This window comes from Notolabrus celidotus, chromosome 14, assembly GCF_009762535.1.
Source record: "Notolabrus celidotus isolate fNotCel1 chromosome 14, fNotCel1.pri, whole genome shotgun sequence".
NCBI lineage: Eukaryota > Metazoa > Chordata > Actinopteri > Labriformes > Labridae > Notolabrus > Notolabrus celidotus.
Genome location: NC_048285.1, coordinates 22394686 through 22412584, shown reverse-complemented (window position 1 = coordinate 22412584; position 17899 = coordinate 22394686). Strand labels below are relative to the sequence as shown.

Sequence of the window (17899 nt, the reverse complement as noted above, 5' to 3'; positions counted from 1 at the left end):
GGGATCTTCATCGTAGTGGGCTTCAGGACCATCGTCCCAGAAGAACCCCTTTACTCAAAGAGCGGCACATCAGAGCCAAACTGAGGTTTGCCCATAAACATTTGAAAGGTAAAGATGAGTTTTGGAAGTCCATCCCTTGGTCTGATGGAACTTTTTGGGCACATGGATGTTGTTCATGTTTGGCCAAGAAAGGGAGAGTCCTTCAACCCTTAGAACACGGTCCTCAGAATTAAACATGGTGGAGGGAGCATTGTACTGTGGGGCTGTTTTGCAGCCTCAGGCACAGGGAGTCTTGTTTGGGTGCATGGCATCATGAAAAAAGAAAGTTATGTTGACATTTTGGAGGGATAATGTGAAGAACTCTGCTCTTAATCTAGGCTTTGGTCGGTGCTGGGTCTTCCAAAAAGACAATGATCCAAAGCTTACGTCAAAATTGGTCAAACAGTTCTTAAAGGACACCAAAACCAAGGTCCTGGAGTGGCCTGCACAGAGCCCAGATATAAATCCTGTGAAGAATCTGTGGCGGGTGCTCAAAGTGACTGTCCATGGTCAGAAACCATGTATTTTGGACCAGCTTGAACAATTTACATTGGAAAAATGGGCAAAAATCCCTCCAGAGACATGTGCCAACCTTGTAAAGAACTAGTTAAAGAGGTTGTTGTCAGGTAGGGCTCAGAACGGGCGCACTATTGACTACTTAGGGCCAGGGGGCTAATGATTTTGGCCGTGCCATTTTTACCTTTTCTTGTTTCAATTCATTGCATCAACAAAATATCCAAGTCAATCATAGTGAACATTTTGACTTTGTTATTTTGGAAACACAAACTATAAACACTTATTTTTAATGGTCATTTTCATGGAGAAATCAAGGGTTTTATCTGATTTCACAAGGGGGGCTCATAATTTTGACCTCAACTGTATAGTAACATCAAATGTTAACACACGTGTACACATTTAAAATTGACATTGTTTACTTTTAATACATTTAAGTACTTTTTAATGTATTTGATATTGTCAGTTGTGAAGTGATAATTAACATTATATGAAAAAAATACTTAATTTTTGTTCTCTATCAAGTTAAAAGGACATATATAGTAACATCAAATGTAAACAATCATGTACACGTAATTAAAAATGACATATTGTTTTGCTATTCCTGAGTATATATGTACTCTGTTTATCCGATGCTGTGTTTCATGACATTCAGTTACTTGCTTTGTTTCTAATTTCAAACCATTACTGTTTCCTGTTGCTGTTGTGGTAGTTTTATCTCATATTTAATCTGCTAATTCATAGTCGGTGTCTCAATTTCCAAAGTTTCTATTCCTTATTTTGTCATGTTACTGATTCAACAACTTACTGAATAACTTCAGTTAAAACTTACCTGACATGGTACATTTACACATGTACTGATTTGTGTGTCTTGTCCATCTGAACAAACTAATTGATTTTTTTGCTCTGGTAAAAGTAGTCTATGTTAAAGGGTAATAATAATAATACATTTTATTTAACGACGCCTTTCAGAGCAGGGTAGCTTAGCTTAGCATCAAGTCTGAAAACAGACTCCAGGAAGTGACAACTCCATTTGTCCTTTAACACTTTAGAAAGGTTGACTCCAACTAAAATGGAGTAAAACATGTTGGTATGACATCTTTAGGGGAGCTGGTAGACAGAATTGTGGTATCAATCTTTACATCAAACTGTCAGCAGGAAAGAAAATAAGGAACTACTTTCAGTGAAAATGATCCAGGGAATCAGTACATTAGATAATAGCAATACTGGAGAACAGATGAGCAGGAATAAAGTTTAAGAAAAAAGAAAAATTTTATTTGTGTATCTATCCTGTACAGGGGCCTGATATCACAGCTGCTCAGATACTATTTACACTGATGGACGCTTCTTCTTCGATCATTATGTCTAATGTAAAGACATTCAAAGCAGGGGTAAATAAATAAACAAACAAACATTACTCTGCGCTTTACCTCTTGATTCGTCACCCTTCATCTTATTCTCAGATAGAAATTCAGGTTGAAACTGCAGAAAGTTCTCCCAGGTGAATATCAGCGCTGAAAAAGTGACTCCCACCACCTTCTGGAGAAGCATGACAGTTCAACCTACTTCATTTTTCAGTCTTTCAAGCTTCCTCTTGTCCTGCAGAAACAGTTCAGGTCTTCACTACTTCTCGATGAGGTGCGGCTCTGAGAGTTTTTGGATGTGCAGCTCCTCCACCAGCTTTTCCACACAGTCCTTAAACAGAGGCTCCGGCTCCTGAGAGACAGAACAAAAAACAAAACAGAGTCAGCTCCCACAGGACAGCTTCATCACAGACTGGAGGGAGAGTTTCTTATGAGTTTTTTTGTAAATCTTGTGCCCTGCATTAAAGGAGAATTATCTCTGTAGCACTCATGTTTGAGGACCTTCTTACCTTATGCTCGAGCTGCCTCTGTTTCTCCACAGCCTCCTCCAGACTCAGACCCAACCACTCAGCCTCCTCCTCTGGGATCTCAAACTGCTGCTCAGACAGAAAACATACATTTAGTTTTGTGAAAAAATCCTTCTGTTTCAAACACCTTTTAGGGCTCCTCTTTGACAAATCCCACCAACCTTGTATTTGACATAGACCTTCTCTCTCTTCACAGGGTCACTGGGGTAAAGCTCTGTGCTTTTGCGTGCCAGGCGAAGCAGCATGGCCCTCTTCAGGTCCATCCCCAGCTTGGAGTTCAAGTCTTCTTTCGGTGTCTGATAGGAGTTAAAGGAAGAAAGTCTCTTAAGTGTTATGTTAAAAGACACAAGAGTGACACTTTGGCAAACAGAGGCAGCATTCTCTTACTTTAAGAATGTAAAAGTCAAATCCGTAGGCAGCATCGACTAGGTTCAGAGTACGCGGTGTGACTGTGATGGTGAAATTGTGGTCAAGGATCTCGCTGTACAACTCCCTCTTGAAGAGCTGTGGTTTCCAGGTCTTCCTCAGACGAGTAGACAGCTATGAAAAGAGACAGTTCGGGGAACAATGTAAGAAAAAATGGAGACAAATAAGTCTAGTGTCTAAAGCTACAAGTTGAAATAAAAATCATATTGAGGAAATATTTTGAAAATGTAAGATGTCCACAGAGGTAACAGGTAAATGACCACATAATGTGATCTCATCTTCTTCCAGACTCACTTTGTCGTCGTTAGCGTATCTGAAGCCTGATATCCAGCCCTCTCCTCCCCACAGGCCGTCCTGGGAGGGCGGAGGGTAGTAGATGGGGATCGGGACATCCTGTACCCGTTCCTTCTGCCCTGTCTTTGGGTTTGCTCGATACTGGACCCCCAGAGGCCTCCAATGAACAGGGGTAGGTTCTTTCTGCTCCAGGGACTTGAGGTAGTGTTTGGGCAGACGAGCGTAGATGCCCTGCTTCAGTTTTAGGGCTTCCCAAACTTTGGGAGGGTATTTATGAAAGGGCATAACGAGCTTTCTTTTAGAGTCAACCCTGGAGTGGGAATAAAAAAAAGGAAAATGAAGTCAGTTTCAAATTAGATGCATCAATAAAGATTGGGCCTAGAGACTGCGAGAGAAACTTTTGGGCTCTTATTTTGTTTTGTTTTTTATATATAAAGCATTAGAGCATTACTATTGTTAGAATGATTTACAAATAAGAACACATTACCCATGAGTCTTACATTATCAATATCACTCTATATCACTAATATCCATATAGTTTAACCAAAACTAAGGGCGACCTGTTATTCAAACTCCTGCTTTAATGGGCTGAAACATTTCCATGTGTTAGTAATAAATCCTGGAATGACCCTGTCTCATTGAGAAGGATATTTTACAAGAGAATATGTTTAGGTAGCAGTGAAGTTGTCGGTTTACTTGTCAATAAGCTGTAGATCAGTAGTTGTTTAAATACAAACTACCTCTTATACTCTCCAGATCCTGCACAGTGAGTTACTTCCATAACGATGCACATTAGCAGGATGCTAAGTAGCACCGACCAACAACACACTTTACACATTATCAGATGACACAAAGAGTCTGGGAGTTTCACATAGAGTTAAGAATACTTACAGAGTATATCTTACCTGGTTATAAGAGATAAAAAAATACCTGCCACCACTTATAAGCTCAGTTTAGAGTCCACGTTAGCCCAAAATCAAGCAGGCAAGCCAAGGACATCATGCATCTTTTGCTGCACTGACTCATTTCCGGTTTGTTGGTCCCGCCCAAAGATATAAGAGAGATGATTGGCTGACAAGAAAACTCCACTGCTGATTGGCTCTCACGGGCTGTCAATCATTGTTTACTTCCGGACAAAGTGAATCGAGATTGAAGGAGAAATCATTTTGTGTTTACATTTACTCAGTAGCCTACTTTACCAAGTCTTTCTTTCCTCAAATTAGAAATATAATGTCGTCTTCAATTGTAAAATTCAAAGTCTTTTTGGATGACAAAATATACGCAGGTGTTAAACTGTCATATGCAAAGTTCTCATTATGTCTGATATATCAACCTTCTTGATGTAGTGGTTGGTCAAGGTTTAGCATATTAAAACTGGATTTACTATTTGGTGGCTTAAACTACCAAACAAGAAAACAGATATTGATAAAATTGGTTAACTTGGATGAAGGTACTGCTTCTGCTTCTTTGATAGGAGTGAAATAATTATCTTCTTTACCCTTTTCTTGTATTTGATGTGTCAAAACACATGATCCTAGTAACATACGTGAATGACCAATTTGTTTCTCTTCAGTATTTTTTAATTCATTATGAGGAGCTGTTTTTGTTTTCTGTTTAATTTGTCTTGTTTTGCTGATTGTGTGTTAGTGTGCATGATTGTATATGTGTTGGACCCAGGGTTGGGGTTGGACCCCAGGAGAATAGCTGATGCTTATGCTTATGCTCATGGGGATCCTAATAAAGAAATACATTTCCTATTTTATACACACACTTTATGTTCTACAGACATCCTCTATAAATCAATCAGACTTTATTTATAAAGTGCTTTTCATACAATGACATTGTAACACAAAGTGCTCTACATAAAAACAACTTCAAAATAGAATAAATTAAGAAAAAGATCCCACCCCCAGCCCCAAACCCATAATCCTAAGGTTAAGAACACAATATGCAACAATAGTAATAAAAACAATAAAAATAAATAAAAAGAAGTTGCTGAACAAACTGAGGAAACACTCTCATGATATCTTAATGAGGAAACACTGGAGGTAAAATAAGATGTTAAAACTCAACACAGAAAATTAAAATCACCAAAGTAAAATACATTTCTAAGATGAGAAAAGACTAAAATATTAAACCATTAAAAGAACTTAAGATGCAAGACTTAAAATAAGTAAATAGGTACATAAATAAATAAAGTTGAATAAAAGTGACTAAATTCGAAATAGATAATAAATAAATAAATAGAACTATTAAGAATAAAAATAAAACTTAGTTAACAGCAAGACTAAAAAGGTAGGTCTTGAGTTTGCTTTTATGCTCTGTGCAGCCCTCAGATCCTCAGGCAGGGTTTTCCACAGGCGTGGGCCGTGATAATAGAAAGCTGCCTCACTAACGTCTTAGTTTTTACATTTGGTACCATTAAAAGTCCACCACCTGAAGACCTGAGGGCTCTCACTGGCTCATATGATAAAAGCAAATTTGATAAATAAGAAGGGCCAAGACCATTAAGAGATTTAAAAACCAATAAAATAATCTTAAAATCTATCCTAAAAGATACTGGAAGATACTATGTATCTAATTAAGTAGAATTTAGTAAAAATTCCTCCAAAACTGTACCAAATTAAGTATTACATTTAATAAAGGCTAAAGTGAGCTCTTTTAAATCCCTTCTTAAAACGTACTTTTATCGCAGAGCCTTCCTGGATTTTATCTGAATTTTATTTGACTTTGTTTTATTTTGACCGTCTTAAGAAATATATTTTAAAAGAATTGTATTCCTTTAGAGTTCTTTAGGGGAATTTTATGCCTTTTAAAAAATGTTGTATTTCTTTATCTTGACTTTAGTTTTTATGATCTGCATGTTTTATTTTGCTGCCCATGTAAAGCACTTTGTAACCTGGTTTTGAAAGGTGCCCTACAAATAAATGATCATTAAATGATTATTAAAGAAACCTGCCAGGAAATATATGTGATGTTTTTAGTTGACTTTTATTTTGAAGCATCTGGCCAAAGCTTGACAGGAAGTTGACACAAGCTAGTTCAGTTTTTAGGTTTGAGAAAATAAAATGAACATACAGATTGAATTGTCAATCGTGTTACATTTGACATGCCATTTGATATCTAAAGGAACGCAAGCATCTTGTTATTTATTGTGAGAATTATGTAAAGATCCACGGTATATGTGTGTAGGGATACAAATAAGGATGACTATGACGACACATTCCAGTATCCACACTCCACACGAGCACACATAGTATGAACATGCAATCGCCCGAAAGGTGGAATTGAACCACTCTGCCGCTAAGCAGCTACAGGTTTGAAGCCTGCACCCCAGACCACTGAGGCTCATCCGGGCACTTTTACAATGAGAATCAGTCAAATAAATACATGCTAGCAACGAGCACATTCTCAGTCACGGTGCCACTGTGATGATTTTATGTCTGGTTGTATTTATCAAAATAAAACTTGCTCACATTGAGTCCTCACACGTACTGGACACACTTTATCATTTTTATCCCGAAAGAGTCCAAAAAAGGGAAACTTTGTCTACTCTCTGCTCTATTGTGCAACAAAGAGGCAGTGTGATTGGCTGTCTGGAAACATAAAGGAGGAGCCACAATATGTCATCGCAGGTAAAAGACTCTTCATGTTTATAATTAGACATGGAGATATGCACCGGTGTAACTAGTTATATTAATACTGTGTTTCTTAAAGGTGTGTCTGTTTTTGTGCATGCTGGCCTATTTGTCATTGTTGTGTCAGTCCTGCAATGACAGGTTCAAATGTCTACCCACTTCCTCTGTGTGATCTGATTTACTCTCACTTTCGCTCATTCTTCTTTCCCTGAGTACACAATTATACACAGCTTACACTGATTTCTGAACACACAATAGACTTAACCCACATACAATTTTCCAAGTGCAATTTCAGTTTAATTTACAAGATGTCAACTTATTTAACAGGTGACTACCTTGTCTCAGTTTAAGCTTTGTCTTCTTAATATTGTACATAACAAATGCAATGGTGGAAGAGGTACTCATATGACTTTTTAGTAAATTAGCATAACTATACTGTAATACAATTCAGTTACAAAAAAGAGTTCTGCATCTTAAGGTACACTAAAATAGAAGCACACATAATGGATTAATGTGTAGAGCTACCTTGGAATAGATGTCAGTCAAATACCTGCAATGGGGATGTTTTAGAGTAGACTCAACTTTGCATACTGCATGATATTTTTTAGAAACTACTCATGTTATTATTTCATTCATATTCATCTGTATGTTTTTGTTCTGTAATTAAAATATTTTTGAAATTCCTTACATGTCTATTATTTCATATTTTCTTTATGCTGCAATTCCGTTCAAGGAAATTCCCCCCTAGGGATTCATAAAGTGTTGATTCTGATAACCTGCTACTTTTCACCTCCAGATATATTGTATCTTGTGAGTTAAGTTGTATTAAAACAAATGCTACTGATTTATTCATCATTAAATAACAAAATATTTTCCACAAAGGTTCAAGAAAGATTGATTTTAAAATAGAAAAAGGGGAAATCAGCATTATTGTTTGTTTTTATTTCAGTACATACATGACATGGAATTTAGCTCAATATCAGATAAAAACAGTCTTTGGTTTAGCAGCATATACATGTCTTAAATCTATCAGAATATATACATGTTATATGCAGGCAGTTCTTTGATAAAGATTACACTTTCAAATCTTTAACATTTCCACCATCACTGTGTCTAGCTTTACATCTGGACATGGGTATCCTCCAGTGTAGTTATTTGGTTAATGCTGACGTTCAGAGGAAAGTGTTCTCGATGACAAGTGTTTGAGGCTCTTCTTTTGTTTCTCCAGCTGGTGGTGTAAGCATGCTCCTGCTTTCCTCTTCTGGCGGGGAGCAGCACATGTTTCCAGTGCAGGCCTTTCCACAGGCGAGGCTGCAGGCCAGCAGGAGCGGAGGCAGGGTGGGGTCCTCCCTGTGCACGACTGGGGAGGCGTCACCTGTGCTGCCCGCAGAGCACCCGGCATAGGAGACAAACTCTGGCTGAACAGTGCAGCAGCTCACTCCCACACTCTGCAGCACCTTTGTGACCCCTGAGAGCAGATCAGCACACCTGGATATTTGTAAAAGGACAGACACATAAAACAACAAGCCTCACTGATACTTTTTCTTTGTAACAGTTTAGTTCTGGTGTATCCATTTATACACCTTGATATACTAGAGATGTCTATTACTATCTGGTTACTAAAATTGAATCCACACCTTTCAGCCAAACAAAAAACTGACAACTCTTAGTAGCCATTAACCTGCAGAATCAGCAGTACAAAGGTCATTTCTTGGGGCTCACCTGTGTAATGGAAACCCAGCATGACAGTGCACATGCACCGAGGCCACGGTAAGTGATCCAGACAACTGCCAAACATGGAGGTCATGCACAGCCTGCACCCCAGGGACACTTGCAATCCTCTGTCCAAGATCAGACACACATATGTGTGGAGGTGTGGACTGTAGAAGCAACAGTCCATAGCTGTGAAGCTGGAGAAGTGGAAGCAAATAAACAGTCAGTAAAGGTTTAAATGCAAAGGCCGCAGATACAGGTGTTGTAATTTGTTGTCTTATCAAACTGCTTTGACAAATCGCTTCTTTGTCCTATTTAACTGGACTCCTAGTTTAGTCTTGATAACAGCTTCAGCAACACCACACAAAAATATATAATGTCTAAACCAACAGAATCTGACCTGTGGCATCGCTGTAGCAATCAGTGTAATCACAGCCAACAGTGACAGGCCGGGATCCAGGTAAACCAGGAAACTACAGACTTCCGAGCTGTGCGGACACAGAGGGTCGATCAGCAGCGTCACAAGGCTGTTGATCAGAGTGAGGAGCGGGGAACAAAGGCCCTGAGTGATGAGCACTGATGACAGGAGACAGGCTGGCCCCTGGCTACTGAGTTCACGTTCCTCAGTGTGATGTGAAGGTTCGCAGACTGGGGAGCTCCTAGATGCATTTTTGCTGTCTTGGGCGGAAGAGAAAACAGAAAGTGAGTTCATTCAATTTTCTTTGTACTGTGCTAGTGATATTAAAATCAAAATACTGGTAATGATAGGAGAATATTTTTGATGAGGGCAAGGCTAATATATTGATTGGCTGATATTTCCATCAGATTATATTGAAGGATTTAAAGCTTGGCGGGATTTAAAAATAGGTATCAATGAGTTTTGGATTTGGATCCATACTTTGCAACTCGCAGCATTGTCTGCAGTACATGTGGCAGAGCATCACAGCTGTTTGCGCAAGGACTTCACATGCAACACATATAACTTCAGCGAACACATATAACTAAGAATTCCATGAAAAAATAAATGCTGGAGGAACAAAAGTGCCCTAAATGTATTTATTTTTTCTTCAGGTGACTTATTTGAGGGATGCTGATGTGAGAAAGATGACAGTCGAAGAATCTACCCTCGCTTACCAAGATGTTCCATGCAGGTATCTTCTATAGAGACCTCTGCGATGTCTTTGGAATGACTCAGATCCTCACAGTTCCTGTCAACCTGAGGAGGTGCTGTGTGCAGGTGGACCCCTGGCTGTGGTTGTGAAGTTTGAGAGTCCGCATTGGGGATGGAGGAGGAGATTCCAGGGTTACTGAGGATAAGCGCCCCATTGTGAAGACAGCCGTCCACGTCGGAGTGGACTTGATTAATGTCATCCAGGACTCGCCTTGGATCAGTACAACCCTTGGCTTTCTCTTTAGTCAACACTGTCGGAGTCGAACAGAGGAATGAAAAACAAACAAAGACATGGTTTTATGTTCCTTACAGCTGAGCATACACTTGGATGTTACTTCGAATCAGTCAGAGTAATATCATCACTTAGACAGTAATTACTCTGCAGTATTAGATTATCATGATATAACACAAGTATGAACATGTGCTTTCACACAATTTGGACTCTAAGGGGGATATTGAAAGAAATGTGATACAATCTTTAAGTTCAGGGAAAGGTCAATCCATAAACAACTATTGAATCTAAGATTAGATTTGCACATCTTTAATATGATGCTAAATTAGCAGCTGTTAGCCTAGCTTAGCAACAAGGAGTAGTGAGTTATCTTAAGTTCAGTCATAAGTGCAATCAGGGAAACATTGTGGAGCATGCTACAGTTAAACTGTATAAACTAATATAGTAATGATGAAAACACTCGGCCTTATTGAGAATACAGAGGACAACTTGAATAAAATCCCCAGTTTTAATAGGAGGAGAGACACCATGAGCTTGTGTCAAATCAAAAGGAGATCATGGCTGCCAAGAAATAGAGAGCGAAGGTAGTTGGCTAAAGTCTGTTTTAAAAGTTACACATTAACTTTTCCCACAGCAGGCCAGCAATCTGCTCAAATTGATACTTTGGTGGGGTTAACATCTCTCATTGATTACTCAACCTTTCAATTGTAAACTATTCTTGACAGTTATATTTACTAATGTGTTCACAGTTGTCACGGAGATCTTTCTCAATAACTTGAATATAATAGAAGACAAACAGTTAATGATTTACATTCCCTCAGTCTGATATGATTTGACAATATGTTAATCAAATACCAAGAAATACATGGAGAATGGTCAACCTTGTCAGACATGTCTTTGGTGTTATGAACTGATAAGTGTGAATTTGGAGAAGCAGGTACAAGCAGGAGGCACAAAGCTAAGCTGGGGTCAGCTGTGACGTCCAGCCACTGTGGAAATACAGTGATGTATGAATTTCTTCACTTCTCTCTCTCTCTCAGTTGCTGTCTCCTTTCTTCTATTATTATGTTCCTTCAAAGGTCCCTCAGTCAATAAGTGTCAGTTCTTGAGATAGTTCACGTTTTGTAAGTGTTTGTACTTACACCGTGTTCCAAATTATTATGCAAGTTGCATTTTTGTGAATATTTAAAAAAAACTATGTTAACAGTCATTTTCAAATTTGTTAGGAAGTCAGATAGTGAATGTATTTCTTCAACTGTGTGGTTAAAATGATACTTTTCGGCTGCATTTTAAAATAAATGCAGAATCTGCAGAAATGAGCGTGCCAAATTATCATGCAAGTTGGTGATAAGAGCATATAACTTGAAAATTGAAACCTAGGCACCATTTTTAATGTTCTATTGATTGAAAATAATAATATTTACTACAAATATATTCAAACTTCAACAAAAACAACAGTTGTCTTTACATTTGTATATAAAATAAATATGCTAATGTATTTGAAACATCTAAAATCTAAAGTGTTTCTCAAATGTCCAATATATCCTCCTTTTCTTTCAGTGAGGGTCAGAGGTCACAGGTAAACAGATTTAGTGAGGTTTCTGATGACTTATCTGCTGACACTGTGAGCTGTACCTTGTTTGGCTTTCCAAAGATGCTCATTGAGCTGTATTTCTGCCATTACTGTAAATGATCTCCTTTATTATTGACCACAAGTTCTCAGTCGGGTTGAGATCAGGTGAGCAGGCAGGCCAGTTCATGACAAAACGACTGTTGACATAGTTTTTAAAATATTCACAAAAATGCAACTTGCATGATAATAAGGATGATTTCTATCTGCTGGTTTTATTTTGAGTTGATTGTCAAAAGTAAAGGGCGGTTCAGTAGATCCTGCTGCAAAACTAGCACAGTCAGATTAGGTTGAAGTTGATTGAAGACTCTTAACCCTAAATTAGCAACAGCTGTGTCCAACTTTGTGCTATCTTGAGCTAGCAAGGTGGTGGCCAAGGTTTGTGCTAACTTGGCGTAGAATTAGTTTACTTGCTTGCAAACCTGCTTAATTTCATCTCAATGCAGACAACACAGTGCTATACTTAGATACAGCATCTCTGGGCCAAGCCACAAATGACCTCCAGATATGTTTTTCAAGGGCTTCAAGTGTCATGTTTTGACCATCAGTTAATTTCAATAAGCGCTAAAGAAAACTAACTTAGGACCTTTTCTCTGAGCTATTTCAAATCCAATGAAAAACACCTGAATGCTCAAACTGGGGACACAATTTAAAAAGTTTTATTGTAGGTATATAACGTTTTTTTTTTCAATATAATGCTTTATTTTGATGTACATACTTCAGATCTTGTAAAGACTCACGCTTGCTAGTTTTTAAAACATTTTTGGACCATGATGTTGACTACATTTATGCTTTTTTTGTACCCTTTATGTTAAACATTCATTTAACCACTAAGGTTTAAAACTAACTGCAGTTTCCTGTTTTTATTATTGTACACTTTATGAACTAGTTGGCTGGCCTCTGATTAATCTACATAGACAACTTCATTTGTACATTTTTGTCTACAAAGCCACACTGGGCAAACTCCCTGCATACAGATCATAACTCATCTCCTGACGTGGCTCACTAGTCTCAGTTTTTCCTGACTCATAGCCTCCTCACCAGGTGACATGACTCTCCACTACCTTGAAGTTTATACTTGGATTAACATAACTCTATGAAATGTGTTACCTTTGTGGTTCTCTTCAAGGTGACATTTGTTTTCCGACTGCCTGACTACACCAGGTTGTGTGTCCTCCATCTGACCCCAGTTCAGCCAGAGCAGCAGCATCTTATAGAGCAGACTGACAGCTCCAACCAACACAGGCAGCAGGGGGCGCTGTACGGGGTGTGGCTCCACGGAATAGCTGACGATCTCAGTGATGTATGAGAGACACAGAGAGGTCAGAACTAGAGCAGAGATGAAAGCTCCCACAGCTGGAGTCCTACTGTGAGTGAAGGACAGGCCGCAGTTCAGAGCTGGAGGAGAAACTTCTGGGGTGAAGAGTTGATGAGAGTTAGCCAGTGAAGCTCCTTCAAGAGGAGGATGAGGAGTTGAAAGTTGATCTTGGATGGGTGATCCATCGGTGGAGGTGTGGGTTCCAGGTAGTGCTTCAATACACGGCTCTGCATGAAGGGTGGGAGGAACTGCAGCTGAGGAGGTGGAGGAGTGTGCAGGAGTTGCTGGGGAGTCCACAGAGGATGGAGGAGGTTTTCTCAAACACACAGGTGGAGAAGGAGGAGGAAAAGCCATGCGCACGATGACGAATAGCGTGTGGAAACCATCCGCCAGGACAATGAGGGTTTCACACAGCTGATGGATGATAACCTGGCACACTAGCAGTAAGATGGCTACTCCCAGCATGCACCAGTGTGGCACCCTCATACCTGCAACTGAGTGAATAAAGCATGGACCAGAGTCACAAACATACATTCAATTTTGCAATAAGATAATTTCTTTATTTTTAAACAGTAAAAACATGGGTACAGATTTAAATAACACTAATTTAAAGGTAATATTAGCTTCTCATAGCATCTGTTTGAGAATCAATGTAAATACATGGTGATAGGTGTTGGAAACTCAGGAAGAGGAATGCCAAAGGACTGCTTTTGAAAGGTCTGCTATATATATTGTTTATATTAGTTAAAGCTCCAGTGAGGAACATTTGGTTTGTGGTGTTTTTTGCGCCCCCTGTAGAGTGTTGGCAAAGATGTGCATTTTATCTCTTTGCTGATTTTGTTCTAGAAATTATCGCTACACTTTTATCGCTGATGGTCTGGTTTACTCTTGGAGGTCGAATAGAGTCATTAGCTTTAACACTGTTAAAAACACCTGACAGGAGCTGTAAAGTAAATGTTGGCTATTAAATGCAATTTTCTAACCCCTTTTTTGTAAAATAAACCACAGAATATTAAGTTCAACTCAGACATGGCGGTTAAATATATATACTTGAAAAAATCTGAAACACTTTCTGAATTAAAACAACTCTAGATGTTTCTGTTGCATCCCTCAGACTTCAGATCAGCAGTTTAGCAGAATCAGTCCACACAGGTTTGCCTTAGCTGGGAAGAGTCATTAGTGCACCCATGCTGTTGGGTAGATTGATCCATAAAACGGATTAATTTGAACATTGATCATAAGTGTAATGTTAAAAATATTCATCTTAAAACTTCTGTTGTTTAATAACATGTCTTTCCTCTGAAAAGTAAGTTTCCATTAGAGAGCAATATCTATGTAGAAGTACCTCAAAATGATTCAGAGCTTGAATAAATATATAAACTGTCTCTCTTTAATGTTCCATTGTTTTTAACTTCATAACCATGACACAAGCCTTACTGGATAGACATTCACTCATGTGCACTGTATACAAACTTAAACTTGAGTTAAAAGCTACTTTCACATCAAATCAAATCTTATGTTATCAGCAGATTCATTTTAAAGCATTGTTTTATGTTAAAGGTGCTGTGAGGAACTTTTGATTTGTATCGATTCTGGCGCCCCCCTTGTGGACAAAGTGATACCTTTTATCTTTTGTCATATACATGCAAAAGTAGTGTTTTCAACAAAAGCCTCATCCTGTTCTGTTCAACAGTCAACTTTATCAGGCAATGTGATTATTTTCCATGAAAACAGTCAAATAAAGGCTGTTTCTGAAGCAAGATGTCCATCATCTGGTCTGACACCTACCCCCCCAGGGCGGTTTCAGGCATTAAAAATTACAACAGAGAAGGTATCAGTGTTGCTGCTGATGGACTTGTTTGCTATTGAAGGTTATAAAGAGGCATCAGTATCATTTTCAGTCTGTTTCTCAGCCATTTCAAAACTCCTCACAGGGCCTTTAAGATAAATACTTTTTTCAATGGTCAAATATGAAGTTCATGAAATCAACTTCTATTTGCAGTTGCAACATTACAGTGATGAACACATGTAACAATGTGACAATCCAAAAAGGTAAATTATGCATAAAATGACTTTTATATCTGGTCCATAAAGTATATTTCCATGCTAATGCTTTGTTATTTTTGACTGCCCTACTTGTAAAGTATATTTCAACTCTACAGTGGTGTTATTACTTTAAAAGTATAACACCTTTTTTGTTCAAAGGAAAGTCATGAAAGAAACAACATGTTCCAGTAATGCACAAGTAGACTATTAACAAACACAAAGTTCTGTGATTAAAATTCAAGACAAATGTTGCAAACGTTTTCAGTTTGAAATAAATTTACCGCAGAAAAGTGGACAACCCTCGGCCAGCAACCAGGACAAGTCTGGATCTTGGATGTGATCTGTGCAGCGAGATAAAAAAAATGTCATTCATGGTGTCTCCCCATCTCCCTCTCTCTCTGTCCCACCACACTCCTCCTTTGCTCTAATCGCAGTCATGTGAGCCGGGGAGGGGGGTGGGTGGTATCGTCCTCTCCTCAGCTATCCCTGTTTGCATTCCCTCCTCAGCTGGTTGGTGGGAGAGGATCACACAGCCCACCCACCCTTCACACAAGCTGAGCAGTTCGGGTGAAGCTAATTTGCACTAATTAAATCCCCATTGTGTTGTCAGGATTACAGATACCAGATCTGGTATTACATAACCTGCAGCTACAAAACTGCATGAATTTACTGCAGGCAGAATCAGGTCTGAATGTTGTTACACAGTATTTACAGTATGGTTTTGGTGGGACTGATTCACTGTGAAGAATTTTTGTATGTTTTCTGTTTCTTTGTAAAGCTTTGCAAACACAAAAACATACCTAAAAAACTGTGTACTGAGCACAATAATTAACATATATCTAAAAAAAATGAGCAAAAGTCACTTGGATCTGACTAGAGCAAGAAAGAAATCAAGAAGTATATACTACATGTATGATAAAGGCTAATATAACGTCATGTACATTTTTTAACATTATGGAGATGGAGGTAAATCTATTCTAATTCACAATCCTAGCCATCAAAGGGCTAAGGTCAAACAAGCCCTACAACAGCCTGTGGATTTATAATCTTTTTAAATTACTGGATGATTTTGCCAGAAACATTTACGAACTGTACGTTTTATTTAGCAGCATCAGCAGTGGGCAACATAAGCTAACATTAGCTTACAGGTGGAGTTTTCTAAGGTCATCATGTGATTTGCACCGACAGAATTCAACATAAAAGTTTTCTCTCGTAAAGCTCATCATTTTTGGCAGACCATTGGATTTGCATGAGTGGCAAAGTCTTGAGTGGATTACATCAGGTAATTCATCAAGGCTTTGGGATCTCTCTTGCTTCTAAATGGCTAGCTTTTAGTTTGAAAATAAATTAAAGCTGATGTTGGTAGGAATGGTGTCAAAAACGTTACTTTTTTTCTGCTAGGTTTGGAGAAAAGGTCATAATACCCATCGGTATTAGATAGTGAACTAATTTGAGACTATTGCGAAATCTGTGTTTTCCAATGCCTATGTATAAAGCAATATTATTATTCCCCTTGTTCCCGTTGTGACAGACCAATCATAGTTAATCTCCAATCCTCCGTCCTGATTGGTCGAGTGGTGTCCCAACTACGTTGGCCTGATTAACTGGGAAGCCACTACTTCCTCATAGAACACAAACTTCTTTTGTGGGCGGGGTTATGGGAGCAGAGAGGAGAGGGGTAGTGTTGACATTTGAAAACTCTCTCAGCTTTAAGAACTAATGTCAACATCACCAACATCAGCTCCTTGCAGCTTACCTGCCTAGCTAGCTAAGCTATTGAGATAGAGCAGAGAATATTGATATTGGCTAGCTTGTCAGATGCTTTTACTTGCTTTATTAGTTACACTATATTATAAACAATGGTAATTTGTGCAAAAAAAAAAACATGATAAAACTTTCATGTATGATAATGTTTTGACTGATGAAAGTATGCTTGCTCACACCTACTATATGTGCTAAAGTTATACAAAAGTTAACTTTGCTAAAACCCTTGAATTGGAGGGAGAGAGCTAACATGACTGCACAGAGGTCACAAAATCTGCACCAGATCTACTTAAGCTCTTGAAAGCTCAGTCGAGGTTGTGCAACCTCTCTGTCCTCTTCTCGGCTCTCACGACCTCACAGATGATGCTGCAGGTTCATCAGCCCCTGCTCTGTGGTGCCAGGAGAGCAGGGGTTTGTTGCAGTCCACTGGGCTGAGAACCAACAGGGCAGATAGGGGCTGACACCACAGATAAATCCCTACTGTTCTACCAGGGGGCCAGCACATTCCTGAGGCAAAGCTAGGCCCAAGGAAAGACCCAGTGAGGAAGCATCTGATCACTTTACTGTCCCCTGAATAGAGAGAGGCCACAGAAAGGCAGCTTGACTTCACTTTGCATTTTCCTCTGCCTTTTTCTTTGAAGGTTTCCTGGGTACTTCACAATCTGAAAACCCTAACACATCATCATCACCTTATATGCATTTTATTCAATACTAAAATAATAATATATAAAAGAAAAATTTTGACTGCCTTTGTGTATGCTTTTTCCATCATTTTGGGAAATGTTTGACTCTTTAGCTGCTAAATGCTTCACTGTGTTCACCAACTAGACGGTGGCACCAGTTTTCATTTCAGAGTATAGAGTAAAATTAAACACTTAAGTGCCTGAAACTTGTTTAAAATTAGAAAGTAAATGTATAAAAAGTAATGGCACAAGGAAAATAGGTCTGAAAGCTTGCAAAAAGCAAGCTGATGACCTGTGTCATAAAAGTTTAGTCAAACTGACCTCTTCCAAATCAAGACAAACTTCAAACTCATTTTCTTCTTTATAATAATTGAAAAATAAATGCCTTGACACAGCAACCACAACACAATGTAAAGTTCAGCTTCTTCTTACCTTCAACTGAAGAAATCAGACTAACTCACTGTTTGGTCCGAGTCAAACAAAACAGCTTCACAGAAAGAAAACTTTACATTGATGGACTCTTCACCCTGAGGTGCACAAT

General features: G+C 38.6%; 2 protein-coding genes across 3 annotated transcripts; both read right to left on the bottom strand.

The window, feature by feature from the left end:
* Nucleotides 1-1800: 1800 nt before the first annotated feature.
* Nucleotides 1801-4201, bottom strand: mrpl28 (mitochondrial ribosomal protein L28). Of its 2 annotated transcripts, none has more exons than XM_034701859.1 (6): nt 4069-4201; nt 3164-3473; nt 2831-2983; nt 2605-2739; nt 2426-2512; nt 1801-2268 (listed from the first exon to the last, which is right to left on the bottom strand). In XM_034701859.1, the coding sequence occupies exons 2-6, from the start codon at nt 3446-3448 to the stop codon at nt 2176-2178; spliced, it is 753 nt and encodes a 250-aa protein (XP_034557750.1). In that variant the 5' UTR covers nt 3449-3473; nt 4069-4201; the 3' UTR covers nt 1801-2175. The 2 variants fall into 2 exon arrangements, with proteins under 2 accessions (XP_034557750.1, XP_034557751.1); XM_034701860.1 differs by having other exon boundaries at nt 4055-4192.
* Nucleotides 4202-7726: 3525 nt separating this feature from the next.
* Nucleotides 7727-17890, bottom strand: LOC117825438 (zinc/cadmium resistance protein). The gene is made up of 7 exons (XM_034701286.1): nt 17791-17890; nt 15193-15252; nt 12658-13359; nt 9649-9936; nt 8915-9192; nt 8524-8711; nt 7727-8289 (listed from the first exon to the last, which is right to left on the bottom strand). Exons 3-7 carry the CDS (start codon nt 13349-13351, stop codon nt 7974-7976), a joined length of 1764 nt encoding a protein of 587 aa, XP_034557177.1. The 5' UTR covers nt 13352-13359; nt 15193-15252; nt 17791-17890; the 3' UTR covers nt 7727-7973.
* Nucleotides 17891-17899: the final 9 nt, after the last annotated feature.

What these genes read in the sequence shown, in the direction of transcription:
- mrpl28 (XM_034701859.1), bottom strand. Translation starts at nt 3,448, where the DNA reads ATGCCCTTTCATAAATACCCTCCCAAAGTTTGGGAAGCCCTAAAACTG. An exon ending in TTGACTTTTACATTCTTAAA is followed by an intron (nt 2,740 to 2,830) that starts GTAAGAGAATGC and finishes AACTCCTATCAG; the next exon opens with ACACCGAAAGAAGACTTGAA. An exon ending in AGAGGCAGCTCGAGCATAAG is followed by an intron (nt 2,269 to 2,425) that starts GTAAGAAGGTCC and finishes TCTGTCTCTCAG; the next exon opens with GAGCCGGAGCCTCTGTTTAA.
- LOC117825438 (XM_034701286.1), bottom strand. Translation starts at nt 13,351, where the DNA reads ATGAGGGTGCCACACTGGTGCATGCTGGGAGTAGCCATCTTACTGCTA. An exon ending in CCTTGAAGAGAACCACAAAG is followed by an intron (nt 9,937 to 12,657) that starts GTAACACATTTC and finishes CGACTCCGACAG; the next exon opens with TGTTGACTAAAGAGAAAGCC. An exon ending in TTGCTACAGCGATGCCACAG is followed by an intron (nt 8,712 to 8,914) that starts GTCAGATTCTGT and finishes CCACTTCTCCAG; the next exon opens with CTTCACAGCTATGGACTGTT.